The 26,750-nt window shown below is 50.8% G+C and overlaps 1 protein-coding gene across 2 annotated transcripts in view; it reads left to right on the top strand.

Annotated features, from left to right (window-relative positions):
- The window catches only part of COLQ (collagen like tail subunit of asymmetric acetylcholinesterase), a 63,042-nt gene that overhangs the window by 14,361 nt on the left and 21,931 nt on the right, over positions 1-26,750 (top strand). For both annotated transcript variants that reach the window (XM_065942640.1, XM_065942639.1), the window contains exons 2-10: positions 16,692-16,804; positions 17,882-17,983; positions 20,894-20,938; positions 21,262-21,288; positions 22,950-23,021; positions 24,797-24,859; positions 25,367-25,393; positions 26,011-26,055; positions 26,701-26,736. In XM_065942640.1, coding sequence (XP_065798712.1) covers positions 16,692-16,804; positions 17,882-17,983; positions 20,894-20,938; positions 21,262-21,288; positions 22,950-23,021; positions 24,797-24,859; positions 25,367-25,393; positions 26,011-26,055; positions 26,701-26,736 — 530 coding nt within the window. The remainder of the gene's footprint in view (positions 1-16,691; positions 16,805-17,881; positions 17,984-20,893; positions 20,939-21,261; positions 21,289-22,949; positions 23,022-24,796; positions 24,860-25,366; positions 25,394-26,010; positions 26,056-26,700; positions 26,737-26,750) is intronic.

Here is a 26,750-nt window from a genome sequence, read left to right as displayed (position 1 = left end):
TTATTTTATTTATTTTGGCCATGCTGGGTCTTCATTGTTGCACAAGGGCTTTCTCTTACGTAAAGCAGAGGCTACTCTAGTTTTAGTGCATGGGCTTCTCATTGCAATGGCTTCTTTTGTTGCAGAGCACAGGCCCTAGGCACACCGGCTTCAGTAGTTGCAGCTCTAGAGCTTGGGGTCAGTTGTTGTGGCACACCAGTTTAGCTGCTCCAGGGCATCTGGAATCCTCCCAGACCAGGGATCAAACCCATGTCCCTTGCATTAGCAGGCAGTCTCATCCGTTGGACCACCAGGGAAATCCAGAAGGTTATTTCATTGTATAATTGTTTGTATGAGAAAATGTTTGCAAATCACCCAAATGCACATTAGTATGGGGCAGGGTGAACAAACTATGGTTCTTCCAAATGAAGGACTATTCCAAAGCCATAGAAAGGAGTGTAGATGCATTTTGTACAGCACAATAGTATGGAATATACTATTAGAAATACTGTGAAGAAACTGAGAAAGTTGAAAAAAAAGAAACTGAGACAGCATCAGAAATATAGTATTATATTACAAGTAACTCTGAGTAAGAGGGGGAAACACTCTACCTATTTCCTCCACTGTCCATAAAATATTCATGGAAAAGTACACAGAAGACTAATTGAAAGTCAACAATTGGAACTGAGACAGAATAGGAGGGTTTTCAAGTATAGCCATTTATGCTTTCTGAATTTTGAATCACATGAATGTATTACCTATTCGAAACAATTCAGCAAAACCCCACATATGCATACAAAAGTGAACCTCTCACCTGGAACACAGGATGGGAATTTCTGTCTTTAAAACTCTGCTAGAGGAACTTCCTTGGCAGTGCAGTGATCAAGAATCCACCATCCAAGGCAGGATTTGATCCCTGGTCAGGGAACCAGATCCTACATGTCTTGAGGCCAAAAAACAGAAAGAAAAAAAGGAAAAAAAAGAAACAATATGGTAACAAGCTCAATAAAGACTTTTAAAAATGGTGCACATTAAAAGAAAAAAACTTTAATAAAAAAAATCTGTTAAACACAAATTACAGAAGGGAATTGAGATCTCAGGGAATTTCCAGAATGCTAGAACCACGTAACCATAGTGCTGCTTATAAGATTCTTTCTGCCAGCTCGTTCAGTAGAGAAACTCTGTTGTTCAATTGAGTTTAAGCGGGTCAAGCCGAGGTCCCCCGTGTTCTGGAATCCAGGGATTTCAGTGACTCATGAGACCAATGGGTAGAAACTTTCCCTCTGCTGGCGGGTAACCAGCAGGCAACCAGGGGCTCCCAGGGTCCCTGGCTCCCTCCTCCCCACCTGCAGGGGACCCTCAGGTAACAATTCCTGGAAGCGGTGGAGGAGGGATGGGAGTTCTAGGGAAAGGGCTGTGTGAGCCACGTGATTTTGAATCATAAATGTCCATAGAGCTAAAATGTCTCCATGGATGAATGAAGGGGTGAAAACGTAGCTGGTGGAAACTTAGGGTCTTTCCACTGAGTCCCACTTGTCAGGGCAAGTTGCAAACAATCCAGCCTTCGGGCCCAATATGACTGGAGGGTTTTGCCTGTGACCTGTGGCCAGATCTCCTGAATCACTCTAGAAACTTGGCCTCCCTGTGAAGACAAAGCAGGAGATTGAATAGGACTTGCTGATTTATCCTGGTCGCTCTAATCAAATTCAGAGCCAAGGCACAGCCTGCCGTGGGGAGGTTTCTGGATGTTCCTTTGCCTCCTAATAACGTTGCCTCCTCCTTCCTCTCTATTTACCACATGCCATTTGGTCAAATTAGAGCTTGAACTCAGAAAAAGCAGATGCCTCCCTTTAGATAAGATCCAGAGAAGTTCCCTTGTGGGGGATGGAAAGAGAGATAGGTGTGTCTCCTCAAACCTCTGCACAACCACAGACGTGGCCTCTGGTGTAAGACTTACTACGGAACAGTGACCACCAGGAGGTGACTTTCCTGCGTCCTTGTAAGTTGGGCAGCCTTATGTGGGTGGGGCGCAGAAGAGGATAGTCATCTCATGTCCTTCCCGAGGACCAATTTCTTGCTCGAGGTCTCCTGGTGAGTGACTCGGGGCTCCTCCAGGCGACATTGGTGCCCAGCTAGCTCCACGTGCGACTCCTGAGCACCCAGATGTTTGCCAGCAAGGGCATTGGATGGCCCACTCCACTCCTAACCCTGTAGAGGTGTCTTTGGTTCTCTGTTGTCTGCTTGTATTTAAAAAATTTTATTGTAGAAAATCCCCAACATTCAAAAAAAGTGGAAAGAACTGTCCAGGGAACGCCAAGATGCCTACTCTCATGGGCTGACTTGCATCTCGTCCTGCCCTGAGATGTGTCTGTTGGAGTCCCAGCCCCCCTCACCTCAGCACGTGACTGTATTTGGAGTGATTCAGGTTATTTTACAATTCTCTGAGTGACTCAGAGCAGTGAGTAAGGTTAAGCAAGGCCGTGCTGGTGGCTCTGGTCCACGCTGATGGGTGTCCTTTTAAGAAGAGGAGATCTGGATGCACACAGACACCAGGGATGTTTGAAAAGAGGAAGAAGGCCCCACGAGAACACAGGGCAAGGTAGCCGTCCGCAAGCCAAGGAGAGAAACGTCAGGAGAAACCAAACCTTTGGACACCTTCATCTTGGCTGTCTAGCTTCCCAAAGTGTGAAAAGTGATTATCTGTTGTTTCAGCCACTCAGGTACTCTGCTACGGCCGCCCTGGCAAACAAATACACCCACCACGGAGATTCTGCAGTTGTTATCATTTTGCTATATTTACTTATCCTCTGTTTATCCATCTTATTTATTTTTTTTTTTTTTTGATGAATTTCAAAATGAGCTGCAGATCCCTTGCCCACTTTGAAGAGTAAACTATTCCACAGAGAAGGTAAATGCGTGTATGACTGTGCCCTCTCTGCAGTTGGGATAATCAGGGAGGAAACTGACTAGTGAGTTGCCTGCTCGTGTGCATTGACCAACCAGGAAACTAGAACCTCAAGATGAGTGATCGTGAGAGACTGGAGACTGGGTGTGAATGCCCCCAAGCCCGCCTGACTGGGACACAGCTACATTTTTCTGAGGCTCCCTGCTGGTTCCCTCCCACAGGTGGGGGTGTGGAGCAGGGTCAGCAGTTCATGCTGGTCACCAGACGTCCAGAAATCTCCAGGGTCAGACATCTGGACTCAACCAATGTCTTCAAGATCAGGCCACCTACCTACTGGCTGTGTGTGTCCTCAGGTGCCTCCTTAGATCTTGAGGCTTGTCTGGAGACGAGGCTGATGATACGGGTACACACAGTATGTGGGGACCAGGGAAGGGTGCTGCAGAGTCACGAATGTCCCCCCAGCTGGTGCCTTGCCAGATTTGGGATAATGCCATATGCTATGACAAATGCCAGCATTTCAGTGACTTTGCCTAGTGAAAATTTACTTCCTGCTTGCCCAAGAGCCCAGAGGCTCTGGTCAGAGGCGGCCGGCCTCCTTGCTGGCATTCAGGGATGCAGACCCTTTCTGTCCCAGCTCTCGCATCACCAGAACCATTAGCGGGAAGAATCACATGGCCACATGCCACTCACTGAGGGGGCACTGGGCATTGCTGCCGCTTCTCAGGAGCAGGTCTGTTCCTTGGAAGGGGAAGTTCACCTTGGAAGGGGAAGTACCAGCCTTCTCCACCCCAACTTGGAGGAGGTCCTGGGATGTCAAGTCAGCACCTGGGGATTGAGAGCCCGCCCCCAGGGAAGGGCCAGGTCAGGGTCAGGTCAGGGTAGATGGGGGCCGCCTGCACCGCGAGAGCAGCTAGAGAAGCCGGAGAGGGTTAGGGTGGTCTGACAGGGAGCCACCCCCGGGGCTGGGGAGCACCCCCAGGAGGCCATCTTCTCCCAGGGCCGCATGAGAATCGGGTTGAACTCTGACCCCCCCACCTTCTCTGGATCGAGTGACCCGGCTCCTCCTTCATAAATCGGGGATGATTGTCCCCTGGGGACTCTGTCATAAAGCGTGGGACGTGCCGAGTCCGGTGATGTCACTGTTCCGTGAGGAGATATTGCTAAACGAGGCCCAGTGGGCATCAGCTGAGATGCTGCTCCCTCCTCCCATCTCAGGGAGGCCCTCTTTCCTCAGAGCCCTTCTTAACACAGCGTCCCAGGAAATCAGCACCAGCCGTTGGAGCTGGCAGAGGAGATGAAAGCCCTTTGCCCTCCAGAGGCCAGGCTGCAGGCAGGTTTGCCTCTCCATCCTGGGGGCACAGCAAGGGCTTGGCATACAGGAGAGTGTTAGTCGCTCAGTTGTGACCAACTCTGCGACCCCATGGATGGTGGCCCTCCAGGCTCCTCTGTGCATAGTGTTCTCCAGGCAAAAATACTGGAGTGGGCTGCCATGCCCTTCTCCAGGGGATCTTTCCAACCCAGGGATCAAACCCAGGTCTCCTGCATTGCAGGTGGATTCTTTATCATCTGAGCCACCAGGGAATCCCAAGAACGGTTACTGGAGTGGGCTGCCATTCCCTTCTCCAGGGGATCTTTCCAACCCAGGGATCAAACCCAGGTCTCCTGCACTGCAGGTGGATTCTTTATCAGCTGAGCCCCCAGGGAATCCCAAGAGAGGAGAGAGTGGGCTCAATTCTGAATTAAACAGGAATTGTTTAATCCCAAAAATACTGGAGTGGGCTGCCATTCCCTTCTCCAGGGGATCTTCTGAACCCAGGGATTGAACCCAGGTCTCCCGAATTGCAGGTGGATTCTTTATCAGCTGAGCCCCCAGGGAATCCCAAGAATACTGGAGTGGGCTGCCATTCCCTTCTCTAGGGGATCTTTCCAACCCAGGGATCAAACCCAGGTCTGCTGTATTGCAGGCAGAGTCTACCATCTGAGCCACTAGGGAAGCCCAAGAGAGGAGAGAGTGGGCTCAATTCCGCATTAAATAGGAATTGTTTAATGTGATGATTTATAGTTGAAGAGCAGGTTGGGAGGTTGGTATGTGGAAAATTACTGAGATACCCCAAGGGTAGGGGGATCTGGCTAAAGCCATTTAAGAGGATTCTTGCCGAAGGCAGGCCACATGATGAAATATCAAGAGTATGGGGGGAGGGGGGATGAGGAATTTGATCAGATGTCAAGGGGGAGAAAATGTCAAGGGTGGGGAGTCTCTCAAAACTGACTTAGAGGATTGTTGTGAAAACTGGACTCAGCAGGCTGACAGGGAAGCCCAGGGTGGGGGCCCGGTTCAGAGCCTGACCAAAGTTTGGTCAAGGTGAGCATGTCAGGTGGTGAAAAGGGAGAACCCAGGTCCTCTGGCCTCTTCTGGGAGCCTGGGTCCTTGGGAAGGGCGCTGAGTTAGCCAGGCTGCACGGTGTCTCTGGGCAGCAAGGGTGGGAGTCACACAGGGATGGGGGGTGGGGGAGATGCAAAGCAGACCCCACTTTGGTGGCTCAGCAGGAGGCAGGCCTGTGCGTGCAGCGGTGGGGACAGGAGCGCTGGCCTGGTGCCCAGGGCGGCAGTATTCCAGAAGGGTCTTCTGGCCCGGCTGATACATCCCAGAGCTGAAATTAAGACAAAAGATTGTGAAGATGACACCTGCTGACACCAGCTGCAGGAAGGCCCTGGAAACTTTTATTATTAATTAGATTTTGCAGGCAACTTTGCTGGGTGAGCTGATGCTGGGGCCGGTGAAAGGCTGTGCCACAGGCCGGCTGCCTTGAAGGCAAGAACTGCTTTCCAGGGGAGAGGAGAGGAACGTGGCCCTCCATCCTGGCCCAGGACCCTCATGAAGGTCCATTTGTGTCTTGGGAGTTGCCTCCCCTGGGAGAAGCTGGGGCTGGAACGGGTTTAGAGCAGCTCTGGTCCAATGCTCCTAAAACCGTTTCACAGACTGGGACTCAAACCCATGGGCCAGGACTCAAACCAGGCCAGAACCCACACTGTCTTCTCGCTGAGATTGCACACCTGGTTTCAGCATTTAACGAAGCTCAGGTTCTTCCTCACTGAAGAAAGAATTCAGTGGGAGACAAAGTGATAGGTAAGAAGTAGGTTTATTTAGAGAGAAATACACTCCATGGTGTGTGCCAACTCAGAGAAAAAGAGTGGTTCAAAATATGACACAGTTTTCATGGGCTGGGTAGCTTCATAGGCTACTGAGTGGGAGGATTATTCCACCTATTTCGGGGGAAGGGTGAGGATTTTCAGGAATCGGGCCACCACCCACTTTTTGGTCTTTGGTGGCTGGCCTCAGAAATGTTCTGGTGTCTATAGGCGAGTCAATCACTTAGCTTGCGGATATGTTACAATGAGCGTGTACTGAGGCTAAAGGTCTACTGGAAGTCAAATCTTCTGCCATCTTGGACCCATCTTTGGTTCTAATCAAATGGAATGTTGAGTCCTCGGGCTATGCCATTCTTTTAAGTTTGTGCTCTGCCCCCTTCCCTCCTGTTTCACTCCATTTTACATATGGGAAAACCAACCCTAAGCACAGAAGGGAGTTTCCCAAAACCTCGCCACACGTTACTGTCCACACTGGGGCTGGAGACCAGGACCCCCTCATCCCAGGATGGCACACCTGACTGACGGGCAGTCCAGTAGTGAGCACACCTCCAGACATTCGACTCAGGGAAATTCAACTGTTAGTGCCGGGAGAGATGGAGTGAGACAAAGTCTGAGAGATAGGGAGACAGAAAGAGTGGGGCTGAGGCAGGAAAGAGACAGAAAGAGACCCTGGGGAGCCTGAGACATTAGGTTCAGAGCAGAGATGTGGACACCAGCAGGGCTAGACAGGACCTTGGTGATCCTCTGTTTTGGCAATAATGAAACAGTACAGCTGGTGGTTTCCTTGTATAAAACTTTGGAGAAGTTTGACATGGAAGGTAAAAAATAAGTGCTTCAGATGCTTAAAGCGGCCAAACTTCTGTCTCTGAGGGTGTTTGAAATAAGGCTTGAAAAACTGAAGAGCTGCAGTAACATAACCCACCTCCAGGAAATCTGGGTAAAGGGGACGTAGATGACCTTTCTGCCACGGGCTGGGGTTCAGAACTGCGTGCCCTCTGTATTGCATTTCCTGATGTTTCTGCTGACAGAGGGAATGTCCCAGAGATGAACAGAGCCCTCTCCTCCCCAGTTCCTCCCATCATGGTACCATCAGATCTCCAATTTCATAGCTCAGCTCAAGTACCACCTCTTCCAGGAAGCTTCCCCTGATTTCTCACTTGCATCCCTTGCCCCAGCTGGTATTCAGCACTTCCTCCTGTAAATCCCTCTGGATACCCAGCCCCATGTCAGCCACTTTTAATTTTCCACCTCATACAAGTTATCTATGAAAATATCGATGAAACAATCCCTATTCCACAGGAACTCCACAAGTCCTGCTCTAATCCTCACAACAAATGAACTAGGTTCATTTCTCCCTATCCTCTCAATAGATAAGTGAGCTAAGGCTCCGAGAGTGTGAATAACTTCCTTAAGTTCAGACAGAGGCAAAAGCAGGGCTCCAGCCCAGGTTTGCCTGACTCCAGGTCATTGACTCTTTCCACGAAGGCTAATGACATGTCCTGAGGGCAGGGACTGTGTCCAGTCAGTGTGTCTGGCAGGCATTTGGCACTCACCCTCTGTGTGTTCTCGAATGAATGAAACAGTTGATGAATGAACGGACGAATGTTTTGATGGGTGTAGCTCAGTGGTCAGCAAAGTACAGCCTGGGAGCCAAGTCCAGCTTGCCTCCTATTTTTGTAAATGACGTTTCACTGCAGCGTGGCCACATGCCCGCTGCCCATGTTGTCTGTGCTGTTTCCACACACGATGGTGGGGGTGCAGTGCAGCAGAGGCTGCCCATGAAGCCTAAAATGCTTCCTCTCTGGCCCTTTCCAGATAAACTTTGCCGACTCCTGCTGTAGCTCATGGTCTTCACTAAGCTGATTTAAACAACCATGCTTACTGCTTCTATGACCTAGAATATTGTGTGTGCGTGTATGTGTATGCACGTGTTTGTGCACTGGGTGCTTATCAAGTGTCAGATTTCCACACGTATCTGGTATATATCACTCAATCATTTTACAGGAAAGCTTAATCTAAAAAAAAGTTTGCTCTGTTGGCTCTTTGAAAATACATACCATATTTTTAAATTAAGATTAGCTCTGTTGCCAGCACTTTGGCACAGACATGGTGAAGCAACAAAGACCAAAGACCTTCCTTCCCTGGAGTGGAGGCGGGCAGACTGCCCCACCCCATCCCCTCGCGGTGACAGACTGGCCCTGTGAGGCTTGCCAGAATCAAAAGCAGCCTATTCGACGGCTGACCTCTGCTTCCTCTCTGCTGCAGGGGCATCAGTGTCTGAGGCTCCCAACCCCACCTCCTCCCCTGGGTGCTCCCCAGGACACTCTTCCTCTCCCAAGCCACCCCCCCACCCACTCCCCAGTGCATCCTCCTGAGTGGTGAGAACCCTGCCTCCCCCTTCCTGTTCCCAGGAGCTCAGGACTGGCCTCTGGACCCCTGGCCTCTGGGGCAGAAGCCGGGGTTGGCCAGCTCCCACCCCAGATGCCCAGCAGGCCAGGTGCTGGCAGCGCTGGGGGCGTGACGACTCTCAGCCGGCCTCCAGAGGGTGCCCCCTTGCCAGTGCGCCTGGGCCCTGCCCACGATGACCAGCCCACCCCTCAGCCTCGCTCATCTGCTCACTGTTTCAGGATTGCTCTGTTACTCGGCTTGCTGTTTGGGTGAGTTGTGTGCGTGTGTGTGTGTATTGCATGTTGCTCTGGGAAAAGAAAAGACTCTTGGAAAGCCAAGTTGTTCTGGGGAACTTCCAGCAGCCTTTAAATGTCCAAGTCCTCCACCGGTGTTGGAATTGCCGTGCAAAGGGGTTTGACGTTGGAGTTCATGCGATCTTGGCTCCCATGCTTGTGTGTGCCCCTCTGGTAACCCTGGGTGGCAGGCTGGCAGCTGCCCCCTTGGTTCTGAAGCAGCACGGTGCTCTGTGGTCCGGGGCCACCCCGGCATGGGTGGCCGGGACGTTCTCCATCCAGACGTCTCCAGGCCGTGTCCTGCGGCTCACTGCCGTCCCACGACTCTAACGTGGTCTTTCAGAGAAGTGCAAACGCCTTTAAGACCTAGGGTCAGAATTCGTGTCTCAAGGTACATGTGGCGTGAGTGGGGTTGAAGACAAACTGTGGGGTGCAATCTGGTCTGGAATCCATGCATCAGGGGAAAGCAGGCAGACGGCAGGCAGGCAGGCTGAGATCATGGCTGTTGCTGAGCTATCTGACTCATGAGCAGAAGCCCTAGGGATGCTGTGAACATGTGCCTCCCTCTCCGTGCCTCAGCTCCGGCGAGTGCATGTTCCCCCAGGCACAGGAGCCGCAGAGGGGGCAGGAGGAGCAGGCTGAGCGCCAGCAGCTGCAGTTAGAGTGTAGCTGCACCTGCAATTTCCCCAACCTGCAAAGGTAGAAAGTTTGGGCCACTTCTTTCCCATGCTGCTTGATGCAAAACAAGGAGGCAGAAACAGAGGAAGCCGTCTCTAGTGCGCTGCGCGTGGGCTGGCCTAGTGAGTGAGACCCAGATGGCCCAGATGGTGGTGATGCTGGGGCTCACCGTGGGTGAAAAAGGACTCTGGAGGGGGTTGGGGCCAAATCCCATGTGATGCAGTTGGGGAAACTAAGTCTCAGACGGCAGTGGGGAGTCGCGCTGGGCCCCATGTCCCCTTGTGCCTGGATTCACACTATGATCCAAGTTCCTGTGTTTCCAAGCATAAGTCTGAGTGAATCACTTTCCAAGACTCAAGGAGGTATTTTGTTCAAAGGGCAAAGAGAGCATCAACAACAGCAAAAGGGAAAAACCCCACCCATCTGCAAAAGCCTGCGTCACACCCAGGATTGTCCCCACCCAGGATGTGGCACAGCTGAGCCACGCACAGTGGAACTCCCATGTCTGTGCGTCAGGGCAGGCAGTCCCGAGATTCCTGGGAGGTTGGCATTTCCCGGGGCTAAGCCTTGTGGAGCACCCCGGTTTCTGCAGACCCCATGTGCACGCGCACACACACACAGACACACACACACACGTGCGCACACACACAGACACACATGATGTTTTCCATTACAACAGTGCCTCTGGGGCTTTCCAGGCGGGACCTGAGCTCAGACACGATTCCATGGAGGCAGCCTAGTCCGGAGAGACCAATGGGCCACTCAGATGACCCCAAAATAGACGTGTGAAGTCCTGTCTTAGTGACCAGGAGGGAAGGGCAGGGGGTGGGGGGAACGGGAAACTGTTCCCAAACACGTCCACCTGATGGAAATATTCTGAGCTGGAATGAGCTGGAAATAAACTAGATGGTGCTAAAAACAAACCTCTCTAGGGAGCTGGGCGTGGGTGCAGGCAGAAATAGATGATCGTCACCTGCTGAAAATGAAGGGGGTCTAGGAGTAGGGCTGGGGGGCAGCCCCTGCGGAAGCCTTAACAGGAGGAGCAGTGGCTGCAGTGTGCTTGCTAGGGCAGCGCCAGCGTCCAGGGGGCGGCCTGGGGTAGGGCTCTGACGGAGCCAGGGTCTTCCACCGGTGGGGGCCACACAGGGTGTGGGCTGCAGAGGCCCCAGGGCCCTGGACGGTTTGGAAACTGGAGTGATGAGCAGTGCACCATCATGAGCTGCCCCCAGCTGCCCCTGGTTGGGAGAGGCCACGCGAACAACCACAGCTCAGCCCTGGCTGTCCACCAAGGCCGGGTGGGGGCAAAGGAGAGGCTGCAGTGGCCAGTCCAGAGCCAGGTCAGACTGGGCGTCCCCACAGGCGGCCCTCCAGCATCATGTAGCAGAGCCCCACTCCTAGAATAAAGCCTTCCTCGCCCCCTCTTGCAAGATGCCTGTGGGTACCCTGATGCATGTCCTCACTCCTCGCGATGAGGTAGTGGAGCCCGCTGTGTTCAGCACCAGGTGTGACTTGGAGGCACTGACACTTTCTCTAATATATCAGCTGGTTGTTCCAGGAGCCTCTGGCCTTCTTAGCTCCTGACCTTTATTTCAGGAGCTAATATTTCAGTCAGTCCAGAGCAGCAGGAAGGACGCTTTGAACCAGAGTTCAAATCCTGTCTCTGTCACTTACAAGTTGTATGACCTTGGGCAATTGCTTCACCTCTTTAGCCTCAGGTAATGGGCCTGTAAAATGGGATCATAGTAATAATAGTACTTAACTCTCAGGGTTGCTCTGAGGATTGTTCTTATTCAGTTGCTCTTTGCGACCTCATGGATAGTAGCACATTTGGCTTTCCTGTCCTTCAACATCTCCTGGAGCCTGCTCAAACCCACGTCTACCAAGTCCATGATGCCATCCAACCATCTCATCCTCTGTCATCCCCTTCTTCTCCCACCTTCAATCTTTTCCAGCATCGAGGTCTTTTCCAATGAGTCAGCTGTTTGCATCAGGTGGCCAAAGTATTGGAGTTTCAGCTTCAGCCTCAGTCCTTCCAATGAATTTGGACTCATTTCCTTTAGGATGGACTGGTTGGATCTCCTTGCAGTCCAAGGTACTCTAAAGAGTCTTCTCTAGCACCACAGTTCAAAAACATCAATTCTTTAGCACTCAGCTGTCTTTGTAGTCCAACTCTCACATCCATACATGACTACTGGAAAAACCAGAGCTTTGACTAGACGGACCTTTGCCGGCAAAGTAATGTCTCTGCTTTGTAATATGCTGTCTAGGTTTGTCATAGCTTTTCTTCCAAGGAGCAAGCATCTTTTAATTTCATGGCTACAGTCACTGTAGCGATTTTGGAGCCCAAGAAAATAAAGCCTGCCACTGTTTCCGTTTTTTACCCATCTATTTGCCATGAAGTGATGGGACCGGATGCCATTATCTTACTTTTTGTTTTATTTATTTATTTATTTATTAGGTGAAATAGAAAAGAACAGTTTTATTGTTTGCCAGGCAAAAGGGGACACAATGGGCTCCTCCCTCCAAAGCTATGTGTCCCTATCTTGACTTTTTTTTTTTTTAGACAATATTTATTTATAAACTTAGTTGCAGTATATGGGATATAGTCCCTGACCAGGGATCAAACCCGGGCCCAATGCATTGGGAGCTGGTGGTCTTAGCCACTGGACCACTAGGGAAGTCCCCTATCTTGACTTTTTAAATGCTGAGTTTTAAGCCAGCTTTTTCACTCTCCTTTCACGTTCATCAAGAGGCTCTTTATATCCTCTTCACTTTCTGCCATAAGCATGATATCATCTGCATATCTGAGGTTATTGATAGTTCTCCCATAAATCTTGATTAGAGTTTGTGCTTCATCCAGCCTGGCATGTCACATGATGTACTCTGCATATAAGTTAAATAATCAGGGTGACAATATACAACCTTGACGTACTCCTTTCCCAGTTTTGAACTAGTCCATTGTTCCATGTCTGGTTCTAACTGTTGCTTCTTGACCTGCATACAGGTTTCTTAGAAGGTAGGTAAGGTGGTCTGATATTCCCATCTCTTGAAGAATTCTCCACAGTTTATTGTGAGTCACACAGTCAAAGGCTTTAGCATAGTCAATAAAGCAGAAATAGATGCTTTTCTGGAATTCTCTTGCTTTTTCTATGATCCAATAGATATTGGCAATTTGATCTCTAGTTCCTCTGCCTTTTCTAAATCCATCTTGTACATCTGGAAGTTCCTGGTTCACATGCCGTTGAAGCCTAGCTTGAAGGATTTTGAGCATTGCCTTGCTAGCATGTAAAATGAGTGCAATTGTGTGGTAGTTCGTACATTCTTTGACATTGCCCTTCTTTGGTATTGGAATGAAAACTGGCCTTTTCCAGTTCTGTGGCCACTGCTAAGTTTTCCAAATTTGCTGGCATATTGAGTGCAGCACTTTCACAGCATGATCTTTTAGGATTTGAAATAGTTCAACTGAAATTCCATCACCTCCACTAGCTTTGTTCATAGTGATGCTTCCTAAGGCCCACTTGACTTCACACTCCAAGATGTCTGACTCTAGGTGAGTGGTTATCTGGGTCATTAAGACATTTCTGTACAGTTTTTCTAATTCTAGACTCCTAATTTATCCCTCTCCCTTTCCTGTTTGGTAACCATAAACTTGTTTTCTCTGTGAGTCTGTTTTGTATTAATGAAAAAGTTCATTTGTTTCATTTTTTAGATTCTACATATAATACTATACAATATTATAAGTAATATTGGGCTTCCCTTGTGGCTAAGCTGGTAAAGAACCTGCCTGCAATGTGGGAGACCCGAGTTTGATCCCTGTGTTGGGAAGATCCCTGGAGAAGAGAAAGGCTACCCACTCCAGTATTCTGGCCTGGAGAATTCCATGGACTCTATAGTCCATGGGGTCACAAAGAGTCTGACACAACCAAGTGTCTTTCACTTCATAAGTAATATTATATGATATTTGTCTTTCTCTGACTTAATCCACTTAATATGACACTCTCTAGGTCCATTTGTGTTGCTGCAAATGGCATTATTTCATTCTCTTTTAGGGCTGAGCAATATTCCATTATATTATTGGAATATATGTATATATATATATATATATATATATATATATTCCATTATATTCCAATATTCCTTATGGCAGAAAGTGAAGAACTAAAGAGCCTCTTGATGAAAGTGAAAGAGGAGAGTAAAAAAGTTGGCTTAAAGTTCAACATTCAGAAAACTAAGATCATGGCATCTGGTCCCATTATTTCATGGCAAATAGATGGGGACAGAGTGGAAACAGTGGCTGACTTTATTTTTCTGGGCTCCAAAATCACTGCAGATGGTGATTGCAGTCATGAAATTAAAAGATGTTTACTCCTTGGAAGGAAAGTTATGACCAACCCAGATAGCATATTAAAAAGCGGAGACATTACTTTGTCAACAAAGGTCTGTCTAGTCAATGTTATGGTTTTTCCAGTGGTCATGTATGGATGTGAGAGTTGGACTATAAAGAAAGCTGAGCGCCAAAGAATTGATGCTTTTGAACTGTGATGTTGGAGAAGACTCTTGAGAGTCCCTTGGACTGCAAGGAGATCCAACCAGTCCATCCTAAAGGAAATCAGTCCTTGGTGTTCATTGGAAAGACTGACTGAAGCTGAAATTCCAATACTTTGGCCATCTGATGGGAAGAGCTGACTCATTGGAAAAGACCCTGATGCTGGCAAAGATTGAGGGCAGGAGGAGAAGGGGACAAGAGAGGATGAGATGGTTGGATGGCATCACTGACTCAATGGACATGAGTATGGATAAACTCCGGGAGTTGGTGATGGACAGGGAGGCTTGGCATGCTGCGGTTCACAGGGTTGCAACGAGTAGGACATGACTAAGCGACTGAACTGAATTGATTGGCCATCTGGATGTCTTTGGAGAAATGTCTGTTTAAGTCTTCTGTCCATTTTTTGATTGGGTTCTTTGTTATTGAGCTGTATGAGCTCTTGGTATATTTTGAAGATTAATCTCTTGTTGACTGCATCATTTGCAAATATTTCCTCCCATTCTGCAGGGTGTCTTTGTTTTGTTTATGGTTTCCTTTGCTGTGTCAAAGCTTATTAGTTTGGTTAAGTCTCATTTGTTTATTTTTGCTTTTATTTCTATTGCGTTGGGAGACTGGCCAAAGAAAACATTGGTACAATTTATTTCAGAGAGTGTTCCATGGGGCCTTGTTAGAAATTTTCATTTTCAGTTGTCACAACAGCTGAGCCGAGAGGTTTCGTGCAGTGGGACAGCATCATATGCGTGTCCCATGTCCCACATGACTGTGAAATGTCACATGGAAGATGCATACATTTTATAATTATCTCATCCTAGGAGCTAATTCTCTTTCATATCAATATTTATTGAACTGCTATATATGAAACTGAGTTTTCTCATATAACAACTGCTGAGTAGTGACTATGCTTTGTTTGGTTGGGATTTTACACAGTATTTTTCCTCATTTGAGAAAATCACATCTCACAGTGGGCACCTCACTTGAAGCATTTGTGTTGCAGATGCCGCACCTTATGTTAGTAGACTTTGCATTCAGTATGGTTTCACACGTAGGCACAAGCATCTAACTATGTCGTCAAGTTTTCTGACGTTCTAGTGCTCAACAAAATATGCATATCAAAACATGCATTTTTATATCATAAATCACTTTTCTGAAAGCTCTCTTTTATATTACATTCAGAACATTACATTGATTTTTAAGTGGTATAGGTATGTTGTCTTATTTTTGGATTCTATTTTGGGATAACAAAGGGGTCTTTAAAGATACTTCTTACCAATGGGTCCTTGCATCTGAGGGGGCTGAGGACCAGTGGTCCAGAGAGCGGTATGCTCCTCCGCTGGGTGCAAGGGTGTAGGTGTGTGCGGTGATTCCCGGGGTGCTGGAGTTGACACCGGCAGCCCCACACTGCGTGCCTTCTGGGACGCACCCGCTGGCTGCCTGATGTCGAGTCAGGCCTTGGATCACAGGGTGGAAGCAAAAGACAAGCACTGTCTCCGGGAGACAAGTCTGAAAACTGGTTTCAGGGCAGAGAGGGGTGTGAAGGGCAATCCACGGGTCAGAGATTTGGAGGAGGGGTGGACCAGGAGGCACCATCACAAGACCAGGACGGGGAGCTGGAAAATCAACAGCTCTGGGCAATGTTCGAGAAGTACATGTGTTTGGGTGAACACGCGTCCACTTTTCCGTTGGTGAACACCTTGGCGTGAGAGTTGCCGAGCTATCGGACATGGCCACATTCAGCTTTAGGAGACGATTCGGCGAGTTTTCCAAAGAGGTTGAGCCCATTTTCTATCCCGCCAGCCAATGAGTGAAAATTCTGGTTGTCCCACACCCTTGCTGACAAATGTTGCGTTCTGGCATTCTCAGTTTAGCCGGTCTGGCGGGCATGTAGCCGTGTCGACCCAGTGTTCAGAGGCAGCAGGATGGATAAGAGGGTTGTGGTCGTGTCCCACAGCGGGACTCTGTTCAGCAGCGTGACGACAAGTAGGGATCGGGATGCCCGTCACAGACACGATGTCGAGCCAAAAAAGGATGATGTTCATATGAAGCTCAAATGCAGCCACAAGGACTCCCCCAGGCTGGGAGCCAGGGCGGTGGGCAGGGAGCAGGGCAGAGACTGGACAGGAGCTGAAGGGGCTCCTGGAGGCTGGGGAGTTTGGGATCTCTACCCGGGGTGCTGCAGGAATCCCTGGGGATCTGTGTCCTTTCTGCCAGGACCAGCTCAGCACTGAACGTGTGCTCAGGTTGAACACCTGTCTGTGAAGCTGCAAGGATCCAGGGCCCCCTCGTCATCTCACTCCTGCGTCTGAAGACATTAGCCTGTAGCTCTCCTGTAAGCACGGGTGGCCCGAATGTCTGTGTAGAGTCTGGAGTCAAACGGATGCTTGAAATCTTGGCCCGGGGCACTGCCTCCCCCAGGGAACGGTTCCTTCCAGACACGGTGTCAAGGGTGTGAGCAGACCCTGCCTTCTCCCCAGCTGAGAGAAGGGGCACCTGGCGGGTCTATTTGAACCGTATGCTGTCTGTCCCGTCTACAAAGTGACCGTCAGCGTCTGGAGAAGGAGCCTGACCTCCCGGTGGTCCCAGCGGCTGCAGTGCGCACCCGGCGAAGCGGGGAGGGCCCAGCAGGCTGGAAGTGAGAGGCGGCCGGCCATCGGGGGTGGCACACGGTCTCCGCCCGGTCTTCCCCGGGTACTGTGGGCACCCCGAGGCCCTGACGCAGGCCCCACACTAACGAGCAGGGGGTTTCTCCGAGCAGCCCTGCCCGGCCTGGATCAGAAGAGGCGCGGCGGCCCCAGAGCATGCTGCCTGCTGACGCCCCCGCCGCCCCCGCTGTTCCCGCCGCCCTTCTTCCGAGGGGGCCGGGGCCCGGTGAGTACCGCTGACTGTCGGGGGTCCCTGGGCGCCCCTCCGCCCAGCCACGCCCCCTCCGCCCGGCGGGGACTCCTCCCGGGGCTGTCCTCAGGGGCCGGTTCTATGCACCCCGCTGGTGCCGGTGCACCTCAAGCGGGATGGAGGGAGGGAGATGTTTCCTCACCGGGAACGGGGCTGGGCCGTTCAGCTGGCCAGCAGACAACGTGTTTGTCTCGGCAGGTAGACGACGGGGCAAGTGTCCTGTCGGCTCAGAGACACTGAGGTGAACTGATAGCTTTCTGGGCTCCTGTCAGCGGCTCAGACGTGAAGTTTCCCCCTCTTGTTTTTTCTTCTCCCTAAGCGCGTGTGAAATTTCCTTCTTACTGGGTTATCCATGAAGTGACACAGGAAACAGTCCTGTGAGGGAGAACGGAACTGAGGAAAGGGAGGGAAAGGGAGGGAAAGAGCAGGATGGGGGAAGCTGAGCTGGAAGGCATTCCAGGGGCTCTAGATGCTCAGATTTTCCCAGAACCTGTTAGACCCGTACTGTCCAATACACTAGCCTCTGGCCCTATCTGGCCAGTTCCAATTGAGATGTGCAGAGTATAAAATACACACGGAATGCTTTTTATAATGATGCAAAAATATCTCAGTAATTTTTTTTCTTGCATTGAAATAATATTTCAGATATATTGGGTAAGATAAAATACTCACCAGAATTAATTTCACGTGTGCCCTTTTACCTTTTTTATGTGGTTACGACAACATTTAAGATGGCACGGGAGTCTCGCATTAGTGACTCATTTTATTCCTATTGGGTGGTGCTGTCCTGGATGCTGGGTGAAGGCCCCCGAGTGAGTTCCTAACTCCATCCAGAGTGGTTGCTTTTTCTCTGTAATCCATTTTAGCCGGGTTGTCTCAGCAGATGGGAGGAAGGGGACTGGGAGTCAGAGGTTGCCTTCCTGAGACGCCCACTGGGGAGTCAGGGAACGGCTGGCCTCGGGGCCTGGGCTGTGGGACAGGTCTGTGCCCGGGGGCTGACTCTTCTTCTGCACCTCTGGTCAGACCTATAACCTGTGTCACTTTGTCTTGAAGCTTCTCTCCCCGGACATGAAGAATCTCGTCCTGGAACTGGAGACGGCACAGTCCCCGTGTGTGCAGGGGTCACTCAGCTCATCTGGGCCTCCGGGCCCCCAGGTCAGTACACCCTGGGCCCTTCCCCTGAGGTCCTCTGCTCAGGGCAGGGACCCTCCCCCGCCCACCACACCCCGGGAAGAGCTGCCCCCCTTCAGGTGCCTTGGTGTTGTTTTCCTGCCCTGGAGGAACCACGTGGTTCTTCTCTGGCCGATTCTGCCTCCCAGCTTCAATGTGCCCATCTGCACAATGGGGATATAACTTCCCCTGCAGTACTAGATGTGGGAGATGGCCAGGCGAGCTACTGCCTAGATGGGGGTGGTTATTGTTATAGCGGTCATCAGAAAAACACTCAGGGGCAGTGCAGCTGTTAACCCCACCCAGAGGGGCCTGTGTGCAGGGCAGAGAAACAGGGCAACAAGGAACGTGGTGCTCTGAACTCATTTTGGCCCCAGACTCGGGCCCCAACCAGCCCACCCCTCCCCACCAGAGCTCAGGTCAGAGTGAGGAGCAGGTGGAATGCTGGTGGAAGGATTTTTTAGGGAGACAAAAGGTCCCCTCCAGAGACTGTCTCACAGACTCCTGGGCCCTCTGGCCGGCCTGGGAGAGGGGGTCCATCGAGGAGGACCTGGGGTCTGGAAGTCTGTCACCTCTCCTGTGGCTTCCCGTCACAGGAAGACTAAGACACACTCCTCACCCTGGGAGCAGAGCCCCGCGTGGGGACCCGTATCTCCTGCAAATTGTCTCCCATGACGTCATGGCCCGCCCAGTGCAGCCACAGTGTGTCCTGGGTCCTCAACCACCCGAAGTCTGTGGCGGCCTTAGGGCCTTGCTTGCAGCTCCGGCTGTCTGCAATGCCCTTCCTTCTGACTGTCCCCGTGGCCAGCTCCTCTGTCCCTCAGAATCCAGGTGCCCCACCTCCTCAGACATGCCTCTTCCACCCTCTGTCTGCAGTAAGCACCCCATCACTCTCCGCCCAGGGACCAATTTTCCTTCTCTGCATAGTTTTCTCATGTCATTATAGTTTTATTCTTGTTCCTAGACTCGTGGGTCTGCCCACCTCCATAAATTACAAGCTGTATGCCTGAGGTTGGCAAATTATAACCAAGGGTCCAGACCAGCGTGTTTTGTAATTAAAGTTTATTGTTCTCTGGCGACTTCTTGCACTGAAGGGCAGAGTTGAGTTATGACAGAATTGCTGTATCAGAGGCAAAGCCAAAGTGTTTCCTGTCTGGCTCCTTGCAGACCAGCTCTTGCAAGCAGGGACACTGTCCACCTTGCTTTGTGCCCACCCACACCAGTACCTGGGTGTAGTCCTGGCCTGTGTTCCTGGGGAATTTTAAAAGGTCCTCAAGAGCTTGTGATGTGCAGAGAGGCTTGGAATCCCTTGGCTGGGAAGTAGAGCTTCCCCGTAAATGTTTATTGAATGCAGTGAAGAAAGCAGGACTTGGGACCCACAGTTGGCCAGAATTGCCACAGAGGCTCTGGGAAGTCTGCAGAGACGCATGGTGGGTGCCCGAGGCTCAGCTCCCAGGGGGTTTTCCACCTTGTCAGCTCCCGTGGTCTGCACCTGCAGACAACCCATGGGAAGGGAAGGGGGTCCCGGCTGCCCGGAGGCCACGTCTCCAGCTCCATAGGAACCTCTCTAACCTGGTGCAAGCCCACGTGGGTCCCGAGGAGGCTGTGTGGCTGGCTCCAGGGATCCCACAGCCACCTCTGCACTCCAGGAACACAGGGTGACCCTGTACCCACGCAGAGGGGGAGCCTCGGAACCACAACTGCCAGCACTGGGAACTTGCTGGAAGCCCAGAATCTCAGCCTCCCCTCCCCCCACTCCACCCCCTCTCATCAGAACCTGCATCTTAACAAGACTCCCCAGAGGGAATCACCCTCATGTCAAAGTTTGGGAAGCCTTGAGCTAGGGACAGCATCATGGCCTGATAAATAGTTCTGGCCTATTTGAAGAAAACAAAAATCACTGAGGCTTGGGAAAGAAGAAAGAATGGAACTGAAACTCTCCCTTTCCGCCCCCTCCCCCAAACAGAAGGAGAATAAACCAAAAAACGGTGGTTCCCCAACTTTTCTGCCCATTAGAATCCCCTGGGATGCCTGTGTCCCTGGGGAATTTTAAAAGGTCCCCCAAGGGCATCTGATGTGCAGAGAGGATTGGAATCCCTTGGCTGGAGTGGGTCGTTTGAACAAGCTTCACAGAAATCCTATTTCAGGCAGGCTTCACGTAAGGCGTGCTCACCTGCAGATCTTGGGAATGAAGAGGCGGCCCAGGGGTTTTGGTGGATTTCCTCTCTGCCGTCCTGGGGAGCTTGGCAGACAGCTGCCAACTGAGGGTTTCATAAGCACGTGCACCGGGGGCAGCTGCATCCTGCAGTGTGTGCCAAGCTCCAGCGCGACTGGCTGAGCAGTGGGACAAAAATTCACTCTTCACCTACCCACCCTGTTAGCATCTTGAAACAGAAGGCTTTTTGCTCTTCCTGGTACCCAGAGGTCCACCGCGGGAATTTCTGTGTCAGCTACTCCTGAGAGCAAAGCCTCACTTCTGTCTGGTCAGAGCCCCAGGGGAACTTGGTAAGAGCAGCGGAAAAGAGGTGAGAGGTGGTGAAGCATCTTGTTTCATCAGATAGCCCTTCTTAAGTCCCTTGAGTTGCTCTTACCAGGCACTCAGGAGGTTCAGCCTATCGGAGAATTCCAGGGAGAAAAGGAAAATCACAGATAGCAGGTGTGTGAGCACCGCAGTAACAGTGATGCTGAAAACAGCCCAGAGAAAGCAAGAAGAGGGTCCCAGGGAGGAGGATGGGCCTGGCCTGGATGGGGCGCAGGGTCCTTCCTGCCATGCCGGGACCCCTGAGTCTGCAGCGAGAACTGCCTACTGAGGGGCTAGGGCACCCAGGGCGCCCTTTCACCCGTCCTGCCTCTGGCTGATGCGGGCTTTGTTCTCTTTTTATCTTGATTGCGTAGGGCCCGCCCGGGCTTCCTGGCAAGACTGGACCAAAGGGAGAGAAGGTATGAAGCACCTCTGTCTTCACCCCTACCTCCCCTGGGTAACACCAGCCTGGTTTCTAGGGATGCCTCTGAGGGTTTTCTGGTTGAGATTTCAAAGCATGCGCTCACCCTGCCTTAGAGGGTGACGATGGGCTCCATGGTGACTGTGGGCGTGGGATCCCATTCGTCTGTCTCAACGGGGCTCTGTGATGTGGCGGGGACGCTGTGAGCCTCCAGGGCACCTTGCCCCGTGGGCACGCTGGCTCATCAGACCTGCCAAGCCCTCAGGTTCCAGAACTTTTCCTCCAAAGCAGTTTCTGCTTACCTGTCTTCTCCATCCACAGGGGGAGCTTGGTCGACCAGGAAGGAAGGTACGGTCCACGTTACCCTGTCAGAATTACACGGGCAGCTGTGCTGGGCAAGTGAAACTGTGTGCCTTCGGGGTGGGGACCAGCTGCACACTCCGCAGCCCCAATGCCCAGGCGTCATCCTGATGAGGACGGAAGTGACCGCCTCTCTCTGCCTGCTTCTCAGTCAGAGTCTGCAGCCTGCCCCTGGTGGCATTCGGACTTCGGAAGCTGCCAAGCCTGGCCAGGGTCCCCCCCAGCCTCATCCTGCTGTCCATCAGAGAAATCCTCCAAGACCCCAGCCGGCGGCACCAAATGACTCTCACTGTCGATTTGATTAAACTGGAATTAAGTGTCAGACAAGAATGAATGGCTTTGCCTCAGGGCCCAGCTGAAATAAATGGGAGTTACCTCAGGTCGCAGGGACTCTGAATAAACCAAACATGTGTAATTAAGACTCTCATTAACATCAGGAAGGAGTCAGTCAACCATTGCCTGCTGTGGTCAGGGGATGCTGGCACTGAAATTGTCGGTCTTGGTGATACAGAAGAAGGTTCACGACCAAGAAAAGATGCCCATGATTCTAAATATAAATTACTATTTCCCCAGTTATTTTATTCAAATACTTTTACTATCAATAAGAGCCTCAAAAAGACCTTTGTATGACAAAGGCCCACCCCTTTAGGACACAGTTAACCTCCAGCCAAGGCCTAGTGGTTATCTGAAGCGCCGGGCTGGGAGGATTATGCGGCCTGTGATTGCTTAGTGATGTCTGCTGTGGGTGAAGCAGGCAGGAGTGGGAGCTAGCGTGCCCGCCAGCACCGTGATCTCTGGGTCAGGGATAAGAGAGAGAGCTGCTCTAATCATTAATTCACTTGCACATGGCATGGACCACCTTTATCTCTGTGTCAAGCAAACCCAACTGAGGCCAAGGAGCTGTGGAAGAGTAAGCCCGGCAAGAGAGTGTGGGGGCAGTGAGGTGGGGTCTGTATTGACCTCTGCACCCACTGGCTAATTTCGGTTAGCCTAGCTGGGGATGTGGAAGGCTGTGGTATCAGGTGACATCCAGCTTCAGCCTGAGTCACAGAGGAGCTCTGCAGTGGGAATGGCAACAGAGAATTGGTCCTTCCTCACCTTGATGTAAAGGGGCTGGGCTGTTGGCTTAGGAAGGGGTGGTGAGTCAATTGCTGGGCAACTTCCGCCCCCAGCAAATCCACACATGCAGGTTGCAGGAAGGAGTGAGTTGTTATGGCAAGGAAGGTGTCCTCTGGGAGGTGGGCATGCTGAGCAGGGGATAGACCTCAAGGGAAAGGGCCCAGCATCTGTCACTGACCCCCAAACCTCACCTTCCCCCTTCTATATTGCCTCCTTGGAGAGAATATATTGGAATGCAGGGGATGTGTGGGTGGGTGATAACAATAAAAGGACCGAGACGTTTAGAGCTCCTTCCCACCACCTTCCATCCCTTGAATGGAATAATCTCGTGTGTCGACGTCATGTGATACCAAGGGCTTCAACCCATCTGAGTGGCCCAGCTTTCCAGGCCATGAGTCTTTGGAGGTGGGGATGAGGGTCCCATGGCCAGGCTTGAGCCTATACTCCCTACCAGGCCACAGAGACAAATCTGTTCTCAGAGGGAGGGGAATAAGCCCAATAGTCCTAACGTTTGTTCTCTGTCTTTGAAGGGCAGACCTGGCCCCCCAGGAGTTCCTGGCATGCCTGGGCCTGTCGGCTGGCCCGGCCCTGAAGGCCCCAGGGTAAGTGTGTCGGCTCCCAGGGCATCAGAGCTCGAGGGGAGGAGGTGGCGGCTCCCTTGTCTCCTGGCACAGTCGGCAAAACTCAACCTCCTCAAGACAGGGAGAAAGGAGAGAGCCCAAGGACTGCCCAGAGGGCCCCAAACACTTCCTCCCTTGCCTGGACCACAAGACTGTGGTCAGTCCCACAGCTGCTCCTGTGGGAGGAGAAACAAGGGCCTGCTGCCTCGTTCCAGGGGCCCTGTCCTGCTCTGTCCTGAGGGTTAGCTCCCAATTCTTTGGCTCCTTGAGATGACCCCAAAGGAGCTTGTGTCTGGAAGGTTGTTGACCCATCATACTAACTGGGCAGTGGGTGGAGGGTGAGGGCAAGGGAATCGGAGGCTGGAACCACGGAAACCCTGCTTTCACAGATGGATCGCTAAATCCTGGGGAAATCCCCTTCCTCAGACAGGTGAGGAGAAGCTGACACACCCATATGCATGTCTTTTTACACACTTTGGTTGTAGACTATAGCGTGCAGAGGCCATGATTTAGAACTGACCTGCAGAAGTCAGGGGTGGGCAGGCGAATGTCACCATCTGCTCTGACTCACTGGCTGCATTTATTATGAGACTAGAAAATTGTTCCCAGTCATCTTTAAGAAAATTCCCAAGGATATGTCCTTAAAAATCCACTGTATAGAATGCTTAGCCATCCTGTATGGCAGCCACTAGCCACATGTGACTATTGAGCCCTTGAAATGTGCGAAGTACAACTGAGGAACTGAAATGTTTTCAATTAATTTAAGTCTGAATTTAAAAATCTTTACTCAATTCAGTTATTTGAAAACATTTAAGTATTTTTGAGCAACTTGAGTTGAAATCTGCTTTTTTAACTATAAATTTTATGAAATCTAATACAGATCAAGTATTTTGGATGAAAATTTAGCACCTGAATTGAGGTGTGATGTAAATTTAAATACACAACAGATTTCAAATATTTATTGTGAAAAATCAAATGTAAAACTCTCATGGATACTTTTTACATTGATGACACGTTTAAAATAATTGGATTATTAAATAGTGATTAATAATTAACTAGAGTAAATTTAATGTTTAAATTTAAAGTTAAATTCATTCATTTAGTTTTACTTTTAAGTGGCTTCTAAAAAAATTTAAAATTAAGTCTGTAGCTCACCTTCTATTTCTACTGTTTAGTGCTAGTTAAAGTTTTTTTAGCACAGAAGGTACTAAAAGTTCCAACTGTAAACCATTCTGAGGGGTAACAGATCCCATCCATGAATCCTAGTCCCCTGCTTCCACCCAGAGGTTAATGGTCACTCTGCTTGGCTGCAAACCTAGGGAAAGAGTATATGGAAACATCTGAAAGGCCCTCCCTATGCAAACAGCAGAGCAGATGTAGTTTTTTGGAGCACAGATATCTTGTCCTTTGAGAACCCAAATGCCTTCATGCTCTCTTCCCCATCCTTTCCCAACCCTCTCTGGGAGAGGATCAAATGTCAGTTCATTTATAACACATGAGTGAGCATTTGGTTTGGAGAGCTGCTCTACCTTGGACAATTTCCTTCTATGTTTCATGACAAATACCACAATGAAGCCTGGAGTCTGTAGTCTTGGGCCCCTGGGAGTGAACAAGGGAGCATTTGGGGTCCTGAGATTCACAGGCCAGCCTCGATATCCCCAGCTCCATCCTGATCTAGCCCATGCCTCTCCTGGTTCAGTTTCTCTAGGAAATGTCACTGGAGGTCCTTTATTCCCCCCTTCTTGTGATTCCCACAGGGTGAAAAAGGTGACATGGGTCTGATGGGCTTGCCAGGGTCAAGAGGACCAATGGGCTCCAAGGTCAGTGTGTTGATCCAGACATATGGTTCCAGGTCTTCTGATTAAGACTCTAGAGCAGCTGGTGTCTATAAAGTGGGGACTGGGTGACTGCTGTCCTGGGCTGGGGATTATCACAGATGTGGGAGAGACTGGTGCCAGGCTGTGCTTATCTTTACTAGCCCTCGGGTGGGCATGCCCTGGGACATGGGGCAGAAGGAGGCCATTCCTGCTGTTCTCTTGGACAATGAGGGTCAAACCTCTGGACAACAAAGCAGATGGAAACCTTTTGTTTGGGCCTTTGAGGGTGGGGGTTAAGAAAAGCAATGTTCTTTTTAGGCCTGGTGTAAACACAACCCTCAGGGACATCTTTATACTCACTGCTGCAACCTCCCCTGACCCCCGCCCTAGAACGTGCAGCCCAGTGTGGAGACACATCCCACCACCCCATCAAGGGGTTCCTTCCGCTCTTACTCCAGACCCGGAGGTCCTACAGGGCTGACTGTCAATGCGCCTTCTGCTTTCTTTTAGGGCTACCCTGGATCCAGAGGGGAAAAGGTTTGTGCTTGTCTCTGATGGCTCCCCGAGCTGAGTCTGGGGTCCGTGATGCACAGAGCATGGGCCCAGGGGTCTCTTTAGTCAGTGGCTGCAGCCGCCACCTCTCGATGTTACCCTGTCCTTCATCAGTGGGCCGTGAGACAGAAGTGAGGGCCCCTGGAGCCAGGGCAGGCGGGTTAGGGAGGCGCTCCCAGTGGAAGTGGAAGCCCCTCATGTGGAGCAGGTAAGGTTTGGAGGTTGTGCCAGGTGCAGCGTGAACACCCCTGGCAGGGGGAGCTGGGCGAAGATGGTAGATGTGTGACTTAGGCCCCACTTCTACCACACAGCCTTGGTGTCTGTCAAAAATGGAGTAAAAAATCCAGCCACACCCTGAGGACAAATTTCCTAGAAGATAGGAGAAAACCTAGGACCCAGAATTTTCTGTGGAGTGTCCATTATTAATGTAAGCAGTTTTGGGGGATCCAAATAGGAGGTATCTCATAAAGAAGATCTTCCCTAGGCATACCCAGTCTTCTAAGGGCAGTGAGGGTGCTGACCTGTGGAGTTTTCAGTTAGAAATGCTCCAGTTATTCTCCTGGGAGTTAACTCATTGACTCTCTCCTATGGCTTCCTCTTAGGGGTCCAGAGGTGAAAGGGGTGACTTGGGTCCCAAAGGAGAAAAGGTAATGGGCATTTCATAGAAATGATAAACTACAGCAGAAGTGACATCCCCTACCAATCTGCATCTTGTGGGCTGACTGACTGACTGCCTGGCTGCTGAATGACTGAATGACTGACTCACTGGATGGCTGACAGGCTGCTGACTGACTGAATGACTGACAAGCTGGCTGACTGGCTGGCTGCTGACTGACTGAATGAATGACTGACCGACTGACTAGCTGGCTGGCTGACTACCTGGCTGCTGACTGGCTGAATGACTGGCTGGCTGCTGACTGGCTGAATGACTGGCTGGCTGACTAACTGGCTGCTGACTGACTAAATGACTGACTGGCTGGCTGCTGACTGACTGAATGATTGACTGACTGGCTGGCTGGCTGCTGACTGACTAAATGACTGGCTGGCTGACTGCCTGGCTGCTGACTGACTGAATGACTGGCTGGCTGACTACCTGGCTGCTGACTGACTGGCTGACTGAATGACTGATTGACTGGATGACTGACTAGCTGGATGGCTGACTTGCTGGATGACTAATGGGTTGACTGGCTGATTGACGGGGCTTTATCTTGAAAATGACTGACCAAGTTCTTCCTCAGCCTTTTCAAGCATTATTTCAGAAGCAGTCATTATGTTTGTTTTTCTCTTCACAGGGTTTCCCAGGATTTCCTGGAATGTTGGGGCAGAAAGTAAGTACTCAGAA

This window comes from Muntiacus reevesi, chromosome 8 (assembly GCF_963930625.1).
Source record: "Muntiacus reevesi chromosome 8, mMunRee1.1, whole genome shotgun sequence".
NCBI classification, from domain to species: domain Eukaryota; kingdom Metazoa; phylum Chordata; class Mammalia; order Artiodactyla; family Cervidae; genus Muntiacus; species Muntiacus reevesi.
Note: the sequence above shows the minus strand (reverse complement) of the source record. Positions and strands in the feature narration are given on the sequence as shown.